Here is an 18,693-nt window from a genome sequence, read left to right on the forward strand (position 1 = left end):
CTACTTATACAGTTTTCTCTTGAGTGAATAGACATTAGTTGCTGTGATGACTCATACAGATTTATTCACTCGCTTAGTACAAAGGTACGATGATGATATTCTCTGTCAATTTGATTATGATGAGGACTTAATATAAATCCATCTTCACACAGAAGAATGGAAAAGATGTACTCCTTTATAGCAAGAAGGTACTCAATAAGACTGTTTCTCTCCATTTAATGACAGAGAGACATCCTCTCACAAGGTAATTTCTTACTTGCGGTGTATTCACATGCAGCCAAATTCCAGCAACAACAGCAATGTATAATGCATATGTATAAATAAAGATGTACCATCTCAATTAACTCTGTAATGTTTAGCTCTGCTTTGTCATAATACTCTCTCTCCTGTCAGATTTTTTTTCAACAAAACAAAAACAAAACAGTTAAAAGCCATCTAGCAATTCAAAAATTCTGTACTACAACACCCAACATGCATCAATCTCCTCCTTTAACTGAGATGTGTGTTCAGTCGATGACAACAGCATGTGCTGGTCAGCACTCAGCCTATCAACATTTTCCTCTTCCAGTTTTAAAGGCTTTTGTCAAGTCTGTGTTAACAGCACTGTGCTCATTTTTTATTTCTCCTGTTACTGCTTACTTTTGTGGGCCTAAATGACCCATAAAATCTGGAAAAATGGTGCCAAGCAGTTAAGGAAAAGCATGAATATGGAAGTGAGGATGCAGGTTATATGACATCTATTAAGGCTGGTAATCATCAGGGTGTAATATCGATTAGAACTTAGGTTTGAGTACAACTGGTGCAGTTTCTGAGGATGGTCAGCTACATCCTGTTCCATTCCAACAGCAATAATTCCTTCCAGCTTGTTAACCACTGCTGTCAAGGAGGGAGTCTTGACAATGAAAAGCGAGGAAGACTTATCAACTTATAAGCGTCTGATTTATGGTGGATGAAATCCAACCTGAGTAATTGTAAAGCAATGAGGAAGGAACAAACAGAAAGAAGGTCTCAATATGATGGATCATCTATCATGAAATAAGTTTTAAGATTCTGCATGTTAGAAGAACTTGGGAGTCGATATCATCCCTAACCTGTGGCCTTAGTCCCACTTTAGGAGAATACTTAAGGAAATACTCTTTCTGCCAGCAAATATTAGAAAAGCTTCAAAGAATATGGATGTGGAAATATCTAGCAAGCTGTTCATATCCTATATAAGCCCACAATCATAAAATGCTTCTCAACTATGGTACCTGAATTAATAAACCTGAGTTACGGGAAAGGCCAGAGGCTTTAAATTTGCCAACCTTGGAAGTGCTAGGAGTAAGGGGGAAAATTGATTTCAACCTTTAAGTATTTCAAACATGCTGGAGTCATGGACAGAGAACAGTTCTTCAAGAAACATAGGATTTAAGCAACCAAAGGACATAGCAAGAAATTTTCTAAAAAAAAAGGGTGTAAAGAATTACTTTCATAGTATAAGTGTGGTGGATGAATGTAACACAGCTAACCCAAGAATTGGTTAGTAAGGATATTCAGTGTATGTATGGATCATGGTAAAGTGCCTGTGGATTGGCGGAATGCATGCATACTACCAGTGTACAAAGGCAAAGAGGATAAAGGTGAGTGTTCAAATTACAGAGGCATAAGTTTGTTGAGTATCCCTGGGAAATTATATGAAAAGGGCATTGATTGAGAGGGCAAAGGCATCTACAGAGCATCAGACTGGAGAAGAGCAGTGTGGTTTCAGAAGTGGTAGAGGATGTGTGGATCAGGTGTTTGCTATGAAGAATGTATGTGAGAAATATTTAGAAAAACAGATGGATGTGTACAGAGCATTTACGGATCTGGAGAAGGCATATGCTAGGGTAGATAGAAATGCTTTGTGGAAGGTTTTATGAGTATATGGTGTGGGAGGTAGGTTTGCTTGAGGCAGTGTAAAGGTTTTACCAAGGATGTAAGGCATGTGTACGAGTAAGAAGGGAGGAAAGTGAATGGTTCCCAGTGAATGTCGATTTCTCGCAGGGGTGCATGATGTCTCCATGGTTGTTTAATTTGTTTATGGATGGGGTGGTTTGGGAAGTAAATGTAAGAGTTTTGCAGAAACGGGCAAGTATGTAGTCTATTGTGGATGAGAGGGCTTGGGAGGCGAGTCAGTTGTTGTTCGCTGATGATACAGCACTGGTGGCTGATTCGGATGAGAAAATGCAGAGGCTGGTGACTGAGTTTGGTGAAGTGTGTGAAAGAAGAAAGTTGAGAGTAAATGTGAATAAGAACACAGTTATTAGGTTCAGATGGGTTGAGGGGCAAGTTAATGGGGAGGTAAGTTTGAATGGAGAAAAACAGGAGGATGTGAAGTGTTTTAGATATATAGGAGAGGGCTTAGCAGAGAATGGAACCATGGAAGTGGAAGTGAGTCACAGGGTGGGAGAGGGGGCGAAGGTTCTGGAGCGTTGAAGAATAAGTGAAAGGCGAGAACATCATCTCAGAAAGCAAAAATGGGTATGTTTGAATGAATATTGGTTCCAACAATATTATATGGTTGCGAGGCATGGGCTAGATAGAGTTGTGCGGAGAAGGGCAGATGTGTTGGAAATGAAAGGTTTGAGGACATTACATGGAGGTGGTTTGATTGAGTAATTAATGAAAGGGTAAGAGAGCTGTGTGGTAATAAAAAGAGTGTGGGTGAGAGAGTGGAAGAGGATGTGTTGAAATGGTTTGGACCCATAGAGAGAATGAGTGAGGAAAGATTGACAAAGAGAATATATGTGTCAGAGCATGAGAGACTTACAAGGAATAGAGTGAATTGGAACGATGTGGTATACTGGGGTCAAAGTGCTATCAATGGATTGAACCAGGGCATGTGAAGCATCTCGGGTAAAACATGGAAAGGTCTGTGGGTCCTGGATGTGGAAAGGGAGCTGTGGTTTCAGTGCATTACACATGACAGCTAGAGACTGAGCATGAACAAATGTGGCCATTTTTGTCTTTTCCTGGTGCTACCTTGCTGGAGGGAAAGGGGGGATGCTCTTTCCTGTGAGGCAGGGTGGCGATGGGAATGGATGAAGGCAGCAAATATGAATATGTACGCAAGCACATATGTATATGTCTGTGTATGTTAACGTTGAAATGTATATGTGCATATATGGGCATTTATGTATATATATGAGTAAATGAGGGGTTGGGCCACTCTCCATCTGTTTCCTTGAGCTACCTCGCTGATGTGGGAAATGGATGAAGGCAGCAAATATGAACATGTACGCATGCACATATGTATATGTCTGTGTATGTATACGTTGAAATGTATATGTGCATATATGGGCATTTATGTATATATATGAGTATATGAGGGGTTGGGCCACTCTCCATCTGTTTCCTTGCGCTACCTCGCTGATGTGGGAAATGGATGAAGGCAGCAAATATGAATATGTACGCATGCACATATGTATATGTTTGTGTATGTATACGTTGAAATGTATATGTATGTATATGTGCATATATGGACGTTTATGTATATATATGAGAGGTTGGGCCACTCTCCATCTGTTTCCTTGCGCTACCTCGCTGATGTGGGAAACAGCAATTAAGTATAATAATACTAATAATAATAAGGGTTGATAAAGAAAGTATACACATATTTAATAAGGTGCATGTTAGGAGAGAACATTTAAGCGATAGGGCCACATGAGTGTAAAAATCCCTCTCACTCAGTACAAACAGGGAATTACAAATACAAAGTGAAAAAATTTCTTTTCTTTCGAACATTTGTTCCATTTATACAAAAGGCTAATCTGTCCTTGTATGAATTACTGCTTACTCATCTGGGGTGATTCTAGCTCTGCATCATTACTTGACACTTGATAGAGTCAAGTTGAAAGCAGTCTGATGTATCAACTCTCCAAGGCTAACCTCAAAACTTGTCCCACTTGTCCTACATAGTGATGCTGGATCACCTTTCCTCTTCTATAGGTATCACTTCGTTTTTGCTTGAGAACTAGCTGCTTGTGAGCCCCCACCACTACCTAGACCACACAACAGTGGGCAAGCTACTGCATTGCATAAGGCATTTTGATAACTGTTTCTTTCCTTACACCTTAAAGCTTTGGAACTCTCTACCCTTTCATGTACTTCCCTGTAACTATGACCTGGCACATTTTAAAAGACAGGTTCTTTCACTTCCTCCAAAATTTGTAAAGACTTCTGCTCATCTGTTCTTTCTCCCTTTCATTAACTTCTTTATATCTGAATTACAGCCCAGCCTTGATGTGGACTTTTGTCTGTTATATGACTGGAGTTCTCAAAATAAGAATAAAAAAATAATTTTTGTCTGTCATTTCTCAAGTTAGCAAGGTAACTACGAACTTATGAAGAAAGGCCGCATTTGCTCATAACCATTCTCTAGCTGTCAATTGCAATGTAATGAAACATTTAAAAAGGACTCCCAGTTTCATAGAGGAAGACCTAGCTATTTCCATAATATGAGGTTTCCACGACAGTATAGACATTACAGCAATAATATATATTCCTTTTATTATATTCTGTCACTGTCTCCCACATTAGCGAGGGAGCGCAAGGAAACAGATGAAAGAATGGCCCAACCCACCCACATACACATGTACGTACATACACATGTACGTACATACACATACCTATACATTTCAACGTATACATATATATACATACACAGACATATACATATATACACATGCACATAATTCATACTTGCTGTCTTTATTCATTCCCGTCGCCACCCCACCACACATGAAATGACACCCCCCTCCCCCTGCACGCGCGCGAGGTAGCGCTAAGAAAAGACAACAAAGGCCACATTCGTTTACACTCAGTCTCTAACTGTCATGTATAATGCATTGAAACCACAGCACCCTTCCCACATTCAGGCCCCACAAAACTTTCCATGGTTTACCCCACATGCTTCACATGCCCTGGTTCAATCTATTGACAGCACATCGATCCTGGTATACAGTAATAATAAGTGTGTTAATTGAGTCAACAGGTATAATTACACATCCACTCAAGGAGAGAGGAAAGTCGAGAGACGTTTTGGAAAGAGAGATGGGTAGAAATCAAGTCTTGGAAGCATTAAACTCAATATCCCAACCAAGTCTATTGAGGAAGTTCTGTCAAGACGACATGTAGATCCAGTGAAAGAAGAAGGAGCAGAGTTGTGTCAAGATGACATGTAGATCAAGTGAAAGATGAAGGAGCAGATTTGAAGAAGTAGAAGGAATGCAGTGTGGAGATGTCAGCATTTCCACAATCAGACCCCACAGACCTTTCCATGGTTTACCAAAGACACTTTCCGTACTCTGATTCTGTCCACTTACATTAAGTCAAGTCCAGTATACCATATCGTTCCAATTCACTCTATCCCATGCATGCCTTTCACCATCCTGCAAGTTCAGGCCCCAAATGCTCAAAGTAATTTTCCCAACATCACTCCACATCCAATTTGGTTTCCTTGTTCTCCTTGTTCCCTCCACTTGATACACAAATACTTTTTGTCAACCTTTCTTCTCTCATTCTCGCAATATGTCCAAAACATTTGAGGACAATCTCTTCTACTCTTTCAATCACACTCATTTTATTATCACACAATGCTCTTACCCTTTCATTACTTACTTCATCACATCATCTGACACCACATCCTATCCTCAAACATTTCATTTCCAACACATCCTCCCTCCTCCACACAACCATATCTACAGCCCATGGCTCACATATATATAATGTTGCTGGGATTACTATTCCTTCAAACATACCCATTTTAGCCTCCCACATATTCTTCAGCATTTCCAGACCCTTTGCCCCCTCTCCAACTCTATGGCTCACTTCCCCTTCCATGGTTCTATTTGGTGCCATGTCCACACCCAGGTATCTAAAATGCTTCACTTTCTCCAATTTTTCTCCATTCAAACTCACACCTCAACTAACCAGTCCCTCCCTCAATCCTGCTAAAACTAATAACCTTACTTTTATCCAAACCTACTCTCAACTTTCTCCTTTCATACATCATTCCATTTTAATAACAAATTTCTGCAGTTTTTCACTCAAACCTGCCACCAATGCTGTATCATCAGCAAACAACACCAGGCTCTCTTCCCAGGCCCTCTCATCCCCCACAGACTGCATACTAGCCTCTCTCTCCAAGAATCTCACATTCACCACCCTCACCACCCCATTTATAAACAAACTGATATCACACATCCTTGCTGCAGCCTAACATTCATTTAAAACAATTCACTCTCCTCTCTTCCTATTTGTACACAAGCCTTACACCCTCAATAAAAACTTCTCTGCTTCTTGCTGCTTTCCTCCCATACCATATATTCTTAACCTTCCACAAAGCATCTCTATCAATCCTATCATAATGCAACATACAAATCCACCTGTTTTCTAAGTATTTCTCACACATTTTAAAAGCAAATGCCTGATCCACACATCCTCTACCACTTCTGAAACCACACTACTCATCCCCAGTCTGATGCTCTGTCAATGCTTTCACTCTCTCAATCATCACCCACCCACACATCTTACCAGGTATGCTCAACAAACTTATACCTCTGTTGTTTGAACACTCACCTCTACCCTGCTTGTCTTTATAGAATGGAAATATTTATGCATTCTGCCAATCCTCAGAAACCTCACCATAATCCATACATACAGTGAATATCCTTACCAACCAATCAACAACATAGTCATCCCCTTTCATAACAAATTCACCTGCTTTACCATTAACTCCAGCTGTTTTGCCACATTTCATCTTACGGAAGGCTTTCACCACCTCTTCCCTCTTCACCAAACCACTCTCCATGACTCTCTCACTTCGTATGACACCCCAACCTAAACATCCTACATACCTACATATGCCACTCTATCATCAAAAAGTCCTTCAAAATATTCACTCCATCTCCTCCTCACTTCATCACAACCTGTTATAACTTCCCCCTTTGCCCCTTCACTAATGTTCCCATTTGCTCCCTTGTCTTTCACACTTCATTCACCACCTTCCAAAATATCATCTAATTTACTGATACCTGCTCACCCCAACTCTCATTTGCCCTGTTTTTCAACCCCTATAACTTCATCTTAACCTCTACCACTTTCTCTTGTTCATCCCCCAATCATTTGCACTCCTTCCTATTAAGTGCAGCCAAGATGCCTCTTTTTTTTCACTTGCAACTATACTTTTTCATCCCACCACTCCCTACCATTTATAATCTGCCCACCTGCCAATGCCACATCCATTTCTTGCACATGTCAGCACTGCTTTTCTATATACTTTTCATTCCTCACCCACTCCCTTTGGTTAATTTTCTCTCACCTGCCATTCTACACTCAATGTCTCTTGGTATTTTTTCACACAGGTCTCCTTTCCAAGCTTACTTACTCTCACCACTCTCTTCACCATGACATTGTTTCCCCATTTTCAAAAAGCTCTACAGATCTTCACCCTTGCCTCCTAGAGACAGAGATCAAACATTCCACCAGCTACCCCTCTTAGTTCTTTTAATAACACTGAATACTCAATGTGCCCCAATTATACCCTAAACTGTCAAATTACTTACCTTTGCATTTAAATCACCCATCACTAATACCCGGTCTCGTACATCAAAACTGCGGACACACTCACTCAGCTGCTCCCAACACACTTACCTTTCATGATCTTTCTTTTCATGGCCAATAATCACCTATCTCTTGCCATCCACTTTCAGTTTAAGCCTCATCACTCAAGAATTTACTTCTTTACACTCTATCACACTCCCACAACTCCTGCTTCAGGAGTAGTGCTGCTCCTTCCTTAGCTCTTGTCCTCTCACCAAACCCTGACTTCACTTCACAGACATTTCCAAACCAATCATCTCCTTTACCCTTGAGCTTTGTTTCACTCAGAGCCAAAACATACAGGTTTCTTTTCTGAAACATACTATCTCTCCTCTATTCTCATCATGGTTACATCAATACACATTCAGGCACCCTAGTCTGAGCCTCTAAGGAGGATGAAAAATCTTTGCTTGGCTCTTTCTTCTGCTTCCTCTCTTAGAAACTGAAATACAAGGGAGGGTTTCCAGCCCCCTCAGCTCCCACCCCCTTTAGTCATCTTCTATGACACACAGGGAATACGGAGGTACGAATTCTTTCTCCCCAACCTCATCCTGGCTTCAAGTTTTCTTAAAGTAGCAAGAATGTAATCAGCATAAATTTGTTGGAATCGGGTGTTACTGGACTCTGCTTGTTTGTGGTTACAGTACAAATGAAAAGTCAGCTTCATCAGAGTTATTTATCATCAGTAGGCAATAAGGAGTAGTCTCATAAAAAAAATTAGCATTCCAGAGGAGTTTACAATATCCCCTGCTCCTGTCTAAAATACACCCTTCAAGCTGCAAGCTGCAAAAGCACTAGAAAAGCAGTGCTAGGTTATAATATTGATTCAATTACTTCAAACCATTCATAACAATTATACATAATCAATTCAATTATTTCAAACCATTCACAGAAGATGAGACAATGAATTTTGGGCATTTAATGATGTATAAATGCCATCACTGTTACAAATGCTAAAATATATACAAAAGCATGCATCAATGTTTTGGTGGCAATTTCAACTTGAACAAAAAAATTAGTGGGGTCCAGAATGGTGCAAGTATCGACTACTGAGTTTTTCTAATAATGCAATGCATTGAACATATTAATATAAGGCACTTCCTACCTCTACAGCAAGGTAGGACATGCAAAACTGCTTTCTAAACATATCTGTCTACTTATATCTCCTCATTCAAACAGAAAAGCAACCAAACCCAAGCACACTCAAATCTGAAGGTTTTCCCGAAAATTCCTTCCAGCAAAAATCTTTTAAATTTGATAGCTGAATTACTTTCAAGAACGTAAATCCTGATTCACTGTACTTGTTACAAGTAATAGCAAAAGCAAAACTATCATATTTCACCAGTTACACAATGACTGTTATCTGATAAAAATGCTTCATGACAACTTCTCACACTCTCATATAATAAACATCTCCAAAGCATATCTTAATACATTTATTTATATTTATTCTACTGTCTCCCGCATTAGCAAGGAAGCGCAAGGAAACAGACAAAAGAATGGCCCAACCCACCCACATGCACATGTATATATATACACGTCCGCACACGCACATATACATACCTATCCATCTCATATACATATATATACACACAGGCAGCAGGTTTGGATGGTATTGCAGTGGAATTTACTAAAAAAGGGGGTGACTGTATTGTTGACTGGTTGGTAAGGTTATTTAATGTATGTATGACTCATGGTGAGGTGCCTGAGGATTGGCGGAATGCGTGCATAGTGCCATTGTACAAAGGCAAAGGGGATAAGAGTGAGTGCTCAAATTACAGAGGTATAAGTTTGTTGAGTATTCCTGGCAAATTGTATGGGAGGGTATTGATTGAGAGGGTGAAGGCATGTACAGAGCATCAGATTGGGGAAGAGCAGTGTGGTTTCAGAAGTGGTAGAGGATGTGTGGATCAGGTGTTTGCTTTGAAGAATGTATGTGAGAAATACTTAGAAAAGCAAATGGATTTGTATGTAGCATTTATGGATCTGGAGAAGGCATATGATAGAGTTGATAGAGATGCTCTGTGGAAGGTATTAAGAATATATGGTGTGGGAGGCAAGTTGTTAGAAGCAGTGAAAAGTTTTTATCGAGGATGTAAGGCATGTGTACGTGTAGGAAGAGAGGAAAGTGATTGGTTCTCAGTGAATGTAGGTTTGCCGCAGGGGTGTGTGATGTCTCCATGGTTGTTTAATTTGTTTATGGATGGGGTTGTTAGGGAGGTGAATGCAAGAGTTTTGGAAAGAGGGGCAAGGATGAAGTCTGTTGGGGATGAGAGAGCTTGGGAAGTGAGTCAGTTGTTGTTCGCTGATGATACAGCGCTGGTGGCTGATTCATGTGAGAAACTGCAGAAGCTGGTGACTGAGTTTGGTAAAGTGTGTGAAAGAAGAAAGTTAAGAATAAATGTGAATAAGAGCAAGGTTATTAGGTACAGTAGGGTTGAGGGTCAAGTCAATTGGGAGGTGAGTTTGAATGGAGAAAAACTGGAGGAAGTGAAGTGTTTTAGATATCTGGGAGTGGATCTGGCAGCGGATGGAAACATGGAAGCGGAAGTGGATCATGGGGTGGGGGAGGGGGCGAAAATTCTGGGAGCCTAGAAGAATGTGTGGAAGTCGAGAACATTATCTCGGAAAGCAAAAATGGGTATGTTTGAAGGAATAGTGGTTCCAACAATGTTGTATGGTTGTGAGGCGTGGACTATGGATAGAGTTGTGCGCAGGAGGATGGATGTGCTGGAAATGAGATGTTTGAGGACAATGTGTGGTGTGAGGTGGTTTGATCAAGTAAGTAACGTAAGGGTAAGAGAGATGTGTGGAAATAAAAAGAGAGTGGTTGAGAGAGCAGAAGAGGGTGTTTTGAAATGGTTTGGTCACATGAAGAGAATGAGTGAGGAAAGATTGACCAAGAGGATATATGTGTCGGAGGTGGAGGGAACGAGGAGAAGAGGGAGACCAAATTGGAGGTGGAAAGATGGAGTGAAAAAGATTTTGTGTGATCGGGGCCTGAACATGCAGGAGGGTGAAAGGAGGGCAAGGAATAGAGTGAATTGGAGCGATGTGGTATACCGGGGTTGACGTGCTGTCAGTGGATTGAATCAAGGCATGTGAAGTGTCTGGGGTAAACCATGGAAAGCTGTGTAGGTATGTATATTTGCGTGTGTGGACGTATGTATATACATGTGTATGGGGGTGGGTTGGGCCATTTCTTTCGTCTGTTTCCTTGCGCTACCTCGCAAACGCGGGAGACAGCGAAAAAATATATATATATATATATATATATATATATATATATATATATATATATATATATATATATATATATATATATGAAAGAAGAAAGTTAAGAGTAAATGTGAATAAGAGCAAGGTTATTAGGTACAGTAGGGTTGAGGGTCAAGTCAATTGGGAGGTAAGTTTGAATGGAGAAAAACTGGAGGAAGTAAAGTGTTTTAGATATCTGGGAGTGGATCTGGCAGCGGATGGAACCATGGAAGCGGAAGTGGATCATAGGGTGGGAGAGGGGGCGAAAATTCTGGGAGCCTTGAAGAATGTGTGGAAGTCGAGAACATTATCTCGGAAAGCAAAAATGGGTATGTTTGAAGGAATAGTGGTTCCAACAATGTTGTATGGTTGCGAGGAGTGGGCTATGGATAGAGTTGTGCGCAGGAGGATGGATGTGCTGGAAATGAGATGTTTGAGGACAATGTGTGGTGTGAGGTGGTTTGATCGAGTAAGTAACGTAAGGGTAAGAGAGATGTGTGGAAATAAAAAGAGCGTGGTTGAGAGAGCAGAAGAGGGTGTTCTGAAATGGTTTGGGCACATGGAGAGAATGAGTGAGGAAAGATTGACCAAGAGGATATATGTGTCGGAGGTGGAGGGAACGAGGAGAAGTGGGAGACCAAATTGGAGGTGGAAAGATGAAGTGAAAAAGATTTTGTGTGATCGGGGCCTGAACATGCAGGAGGGTGAAAGGAGGGCAAGGAATAGAGTGAATTGGATCGATGTGGTATACTGGGGTTGACGTGCTGTCAGTGGATTGAATCAGGGCATGTGAAGCGTGTGGGGTAAACCATGGAAAGCTGTGTAGGTATGTATATTTGCGTGTGTGGACGTATGTATATACATGTGTATGGGGGTGGGTTGGGCCATTTCTTTCGTCTGTTTTCTTGCGCTACCTCACAAACGCAGGAGACAGCGACAAAGCAAAAAAAAAAAAAAAAATAAATAAATATATATAACATCTCATACATAATTCAAACTTGCTGACCTTTATTCATTCCCGTCGCCACCCCACCACACATGAAATGACAACCCCCTCCCCCTGCATATGCGTGAGGTAGCACTAGGAAAAGACAACAAAGGCCACATTCATTCACACTAAGTCTCTAGCTGTCATGTGTGATGCACCGAAACCACAGCTCCATTTCTACATCCAGGCCCCACAAAGCTGTCCATGGTTTACCCCAGATGCTTCACATGCCCTGGTTCAATCCATTGGCAACACGTCAAACCCAGGATACCACACCGTTCCAATTCACTCTATTCCTTGCACGCCTTTCACCCTCCTGCATGTTCAGGCCCCGATCACTCAAAATCTTTTTCACTCCATCTTTCCACCTTCAATTTGGTCTCCCACTTCTCCTCGTTCTCTCCACCTCTGACACATTTATCCTCTTTGTCAATCTTTCCTCACTCATTCTCTCCATGTGACCAAACCATTTCAAAACACCCTTTTCTGCTCTCTCAACCACACTCTTTTTATTACCACACATCTCTCTTACCCTATTATTACTTACTTGATCAAACCACCTCACACCAAATATTGTCCTCAAACATCTCATTTCCAGCACATCCACCCTCACACAAGTCTATCTATAGCCCATGCCTCGAAACCATATAACATTGTTGGAAACACCATTCCTTCTAACATGCCCATTTTTGCTTTCCAAGATAATGTTCTCGACTTCAACACATTTTTCAACACTCCCAGAAACTTTGCCTCCTCCCCCACCCTATGATTCACTTCTGCTTCCATGGTTCCATCCGCTGCCAAATCCACTCCCAGATATCTAAAACACTTCACTTCCTCCAGTTTTTCTCCATTCAAACTTACCTCCCAATTGACTTGTCCCTCAACCTTACTGTACCTAATAACCTCACTCTTATTCACATTTACTTTAAGATTTCTTCTTTCACACACTTTACCAAACTCAGTCACCAGCTTCTGCAGTTTCTCACCCAAATCAGTCACCAGCACTGTATCATCAGCGAACAACAACTGACTCACTTCCCAAGCTCTCTCATCCACAACAGACTTCATACTTGCCCCTCTTTCCAAAACTCTTGCGTTCACCTCCTTAACAACCCCATCCATAAACGAATAAAACAACCATGGAGACATCACACACTCCTGCCACAGACCAACATTCATTGAGAACCAATCACTTTCCTCTCTTCCTACTCGTACACATGCCTTACTTCCTCCATATAAACTTTTCACTTCTAACAACTTGCCTCCCACATCATATATTCTTAATACCTTCCACAGAGCATTTCTATCAACTCTATCATATGCCTTCTCCAGATCCATAAATGCTACATACAAATCCATTTGCTTTTCTAAGTATTTCTCACATACATTCTTCAAAGCAAACATTTGATCTGCACATCCTCTACCACTTCTGAAACCACACTGCTCTTCCCCAATCTGATGCTCGGTATATGTCTTCACCCCCTCAATCAATACCCTCCCATATAATTTCCCAGGAATACTCAACAAACTTATACCTCTGTAATTTGAGCAATCACTTTTGTCCCCTTTGCCTTTGTACAATGGTACTATGCAAGGATTCTGCCAATCCTCAGGCACCTCACCATGAGTCATACATACATTAAATAACTTTACCTACCAGTCACGACGAAAGAAATGGCCCAACCCACCCCCATTCACATGTATATACATACATGTCCACACACGCAAATATACATACCTATACATCCCAATGTACACATATATATACACACACAGACACATACATATATACCCATGCACTGTTTCCTTGCGCTACCTCGCAAACGTGGGAGACAGCAACAAAGCAAAATAATAATAAAAAAACCTACCAGTCAACAATACACTCATCCCCTTTTTTAATAAATTCCACTGCAATACCATCCAAACCCACTGCCTTGCTGGCTTTCATCTTCTGCAAAGCTTTTACTATTTCTTCTCTGTTTACCAAATCACTCTCTCTAACCCTCTCACCACCTCGACCAAACGCCCTATATCTGCCACTCTATCATCAAACACATTCAACAAACCTTCAAAATACTCACTCCATCTCCTTCTCACATCACCACTACTTGTTATCACCTCCCCATTTGCCCCCTTCACTGTCCCCATTTGTTCCCCTGTCTTACGCACTTTATTTATCTCCTTCCAAAACATCTCTTTATTCTCCCTAAAATTTAATGATACACTCTCACCCCAACTCTCATTTGTCCTCTTTTTCACATCTTGCACCTTTCTCTTGACCTCCTACCTCTTTCTTTTATACATCTCCCAGTCATTTGCATTATTTCCCTGCAAAAATCGTCCAAATGCCTCTCTCTTCTCTTTCACTAATAATCTTACTTCTTCATCCCACCACTCATTACCCTTTCTAATCTGCCCACCTCCCACTCTTCTCATGCCACAAGCATCTTTTGCGCAAGCCATCACTGCTTCTCTAAATACATCCCATTCCTCCCCCACTCCCCTTACTTCCATTGTTCTCACCTTTTTCCATTCTGTAATCAGTCTCTCCTGGTACTTCCTCACACAAGTCTCCTTCCCAAGCTCACTTACTCTCACCACTCTCTTCACCCCAACATTCTCTCTTCTTTTCTGAAAACCTCTACAAATCTTCACCTTCACCTCCACAAGACAATGATCAAACATCCCTCCAGTTGCACCTCTCAGTACATTAACATCCAAAAGTCTCTCTTTCGCGCACCTAACAATTAACACGTAATCCAATAACGCTCTCTGGCCATCTCTCCTACTTACATACGTATACTTATGTATATCTCTCTTTTTAAACTATGTATTCCCATCACCAGTCCTTTTTCAGCACATAAATCTACAAGCTCTTCACCATTTCCATTTACAACACTGAACACTCCATGTACACCAATTATTTCCTCAACTGCCACATTACTCACCTTTGCATTCAAATCACCCATCACTATAACCTGGTCTCGTGCATCAAAACTACTAACACTCTCTCGGCTGCTCCCAAAACACTTGCCTCTCATGATCTTTCTTCTCATGCCCAGGTGCATATGCACCAATAATCATCCATCTCTCCATCAACTTTCAGTTTTACCCATATCAATCTAGAGTTTACTTTCTTGCACTCTATCACATACTCCCACCACTCCAGTTTCAGGGGTAGTGCTACTCCTTCCCTTGCTCTTGTTTCTCTCACTAACCCCTGACTTTACTCCCAAGACATTCCCAAACCACTCTTCCCCTTTACCATTGAGCTTCGTTTCACTCAGAGCCAAAATATTCAGGTTCCTTTCCTCAAACATACTACCTATCTCTCCTTTTTCTCATCTTGGTTACATCCACACACATTCAGACACCCCAATTTGAGCCTTTGAGGAGGATGAGCACTCCCCGCGTGACTCCTTCTTCTGCTTCCCCTTTTAGAAAGTTAAAATACATTTGCAAAATAATTTTGTTAGTTATCACTTTTGGGTTAAGGTGACATAAGTTTGAACTAAGTCAAATTACATGCATTAAAAAAGTTTGATAAGTTGGCATTTGTGCAAAGGAGGAAAAGAAGAGTGCAGAAACAAGAAAAGATCGAGAAAACAAAAGAAATAGAAGTGACAAAACAAAGAGAATGGGGAAAACAATTCTATGCAGACCAGGGCATGGTTTTAAAAATAATCGAAATGTCAAGCATGAGCCCAAGATTGGCTGTTTCCTTAGGAACCCACCTGACCTGAGGCCGCCCTGAGGGTAAGTGCAGAGCAGAAGTCGCACTTATAATCAAGAAGGCAAGAGCACAAGTTGCACCCGTTGGTTACCTGCAGAAGAGCATGTGAGCTGCTCGCCTCGCCAGCTTTTCCTGCAGGTCCATGGCCAGACACTCCCGCACTTCATGGTAGTTGTGTTCACATATGCCTGTTACAATAAGAAATAAGATTCATAAGTAACTATCTGCACATTTACAAATCATGCACCTATTCTCACTTTCTTGTGATTTATAAAGAAGATTTTCAAATAACATTCTATTAAACATCCTTTCACACACCTTCGTGCTGACAATCTCTTGATACATATATACTAGATCTTCCTGTATACCGAACCATTAACTCTTTAAACAGCAGGCAGGGTTTGCAAATTCCATCTCAGAGTGTGAAAAAAGGTCTATATATGTGGGAGTATGTGATAGTGTAAGAAAGTAAACTCTAGATTGATATGGATAAAACTGAAATTGGATGGAAAGAGATGGATAATTATTGGTGCCTATGCACCTGGTCATGAAAAAGATTATGAGGCAAGTGATTTGGGAGCAGCTGAGTGAGTGTGTTAACAGCTTTGATGCACAACACCAGGTTATAGTGATGTGGGATTTGAATGCAAAGGTGAGTAATGTGGCAGGTGAGGGTATAACTGGTGTACATGGGGTGTTGCAGTGTTGTAAATTGAAATGGTGAAGTGCTTGTGGATTTGTGCTGAAAAAGGACTGGTGATTGGGAACACTTGGTTTAAAAAGAGAGATATACAAAAGTAAATGTATGTGAGTAGGACAGATGGCCAGAGGGCATTATTGAATCATGAGTTAACTGATAGGCATGTAAAAGAAAGACTCTTAGATGTTAATGTGCTGAGAGGGGCAGCTGGAGGGATGTCTGATCACTATCTTGTGGAGGCGAAGGTGAAGATTTGTAGAGGTTTTAAGAAAAGAAGAGAGAATGTTGGGGAGAAGAGAGTGGTGAGAGTAAGTGAACTTGGAAAGGAGACTTGTGTGAGGAAGCACCAGTAGAGATTGAGTGCAGAATGGCAAAATGCAAGAGCAAATGACGTTGGGGGAGTGGGGGAGGAATAGGATGTATGTAGGGAAGCAATGATGGCTTGTGCAAAAGATGCATGCAGCACGAGAAAGGTGGGAGATGGGTAGATTAGAAAGGGTAGTGAAAGGAGAGAAGAAGTAAGATTGCTAGTGAAAGAGAAGAGAGACGTGTTTGGACAACTTTTGCAGGGAAGTAGTGCAAATGACTGGGAGATATATAAAAGAAAGTGGCAGGAGGTCAAGAGAAAGGTGCAAGAGGTGAAAAAGAGGGTAAATGAGAGTTGGGGTGAGAGAGTATCATTAAATTTTAGGGAGAATAAAAATATGTTTTGGAAGGAGGTAAATAAAGTACGTAAAACAAGAGAACGAATGGGAACATCGGTGAAGGGGGCATATGGGAAGCTAATAACAAGTAGCGATAAAGTGAGGAGATGGAGTGAGCATTTTGAAGGTTTGTTGAATGTGTTTGATGAAAGGATGATAGAGTGGCAGATATAGGGTGTTTTGGTTGGGGTGGCATGTGAAGTGAGAGGGTCAGGGAGAATGGTTTGATAAACACAAAAGAGGTACTGAAAGCTTTGCAGTACATGAAAGCCGGCAAGGTGGCGGGTTTGGAAGGTATTGCAGTGAAATCCATTAAAAAGGGGTGACTGTATTGTTGACTGGTTGGTAATGATATTCAATGTATGTATGGATCATGGTGAAGTGCCTGAGGATTGGTGGAATACATGCATAGTGCTATTGTACAATGGCAAAGGGGATAAAGGTGATTGGTTCTCTGTGAATGTCGGTTTGTGGCAGGGGTGCATGATGTCTCCATGGTTGTTTAATTTGTTTATGAATGAGGTGGTTAGTTGTTCGCTGATGATACAGCACTGGTGGCTGATTCAGGTGAGAAAGTGCAGAAGCTGGTGACTGAGTTTGCTAAAGTGTGTGAAAGAAGAAAGTTGAGAGTAAACATGAATAAGAGCAAGGTTATCAGGTTCAGTAGGGTTGAGGGACAAGTTAACTGGGAGGTAAATCTGAATGGAGAAAAACTGGAGGAAGTGAAGTGTTTTAGGTATCTGGGAGTAGACTCAGCAGCGAATGGAACCATGAAAGTGGAAGTGAGTCACAGGGTGGAGAAGGGAGTAAAGGTTTTGGGAGCATTGATGAATGTGTGGAAAGCGAGAGCGTTATCTCGGAGAACAAAAATGGGTATGTTTGAAGGAATAGTGGTTGCAACAATGTTATATGGTTGCGAGGCATGGGCAACAGATAAGGTTGTGATAAGGAGGGTGGATGTGTAGGAAATGAAATGTTTGAGGACAATATGTGGTGTAAGGTGGTTTGATCGAGTAAGTAATGAAAGGGTAAGAGAAATGTGTGGTAATAAAAAGAGTGTGGTTGAGAGAGCAGAAGAGGGCGTGTTGAAATGGTTTGGTCATATGTAGAGAATGAGTAAGAAAAGACTGACAAAGAGGTTATAATATGTGTCAGATGTGGAGGGAAGAAGGAGAAGCAGGAGATCAAACTGGAGGTGGAAGGATGGAGTGAAAAAGATTTTGAGAGATCCGGGCCTGAACATACAAGAGGGAGTAAGGAGTGCAAGAAATAGAGTGAATTTAAACGATGTGGTATCCCAGGACCGACATGCTGTCAATGGATTGAACCAGGGCATGTGAAGTGTCTGGTGTAAACCATGGAAAAGTCTGTAAGGCCTAGATGTGGAAAGGGAGCTCTTGTTTTGGTGCATTACAAACGACAGACAGACTCATTACACATGACATATAGAGACAGTGTGAATGAATGTGGCCTTTTTTTTTCTTTTCCTGGTGCTACCTTGCTAGAGGATAGGGAGGGGGGGTTGCTATTTGAAGTGTGGTGGGGTAGCAACGGGATTGGATGAAGGAAACATGTATGAATTTGTTTTATTCATATAATCTATTTACTATACTTATCGCTTTCTCCCACGTTTGCGAGGTAGCACAAGGAAACAGACGAAAGAATGGCCCAACCCACCCACATACAC

The 18,693-nt window shown here is 41.2% G+C and overlaps 1 protein-coding gene across 2 annotated transcripts in view; it reads right to left on the minus strand.

Moving 5' to 3' along the window:
* wfs1 (wolframin ER transmembrane glycoprotein wfs1) overlaps window positions 1-18,693 on the minus strand; it is an 81,266-nt gene that overhangs the window by 23,555 nt on the left and 39,018 nt on the right. Inside the window, exon 4 of one of the 2 annotated variants that reach the window (XM_071666723.1) lies at window positions 15,694-15,790. In XM_071666723.1, the coding sequence (XP_071522824.1) occupies window positions 15,694-15,790 (97 nt within the window). Of the gene's footprint in view, window positions 1-15,603; window positions 15,791-18,693 lie in introns of those variants that run through there. The other variant, XM_071666724.1, reaches the window with a different exon arrangement.

The sequence above is a fragment of the Panulirus ornatus genome, chromosome 11 (assembly GCF_036320965.1).
Source record: "Panulirus ornatus isolate Po-2019 chromosome 11, ASM3632096v1, whole genome shotgun sequence".
In the NCBI taxonomy this organism is placed as follows: Eukaryota; Metazoa; Arthropoda; class Malacostraca; order Decapoda; family Palinuridae; genus Panulirus; species Panulirus ornatus.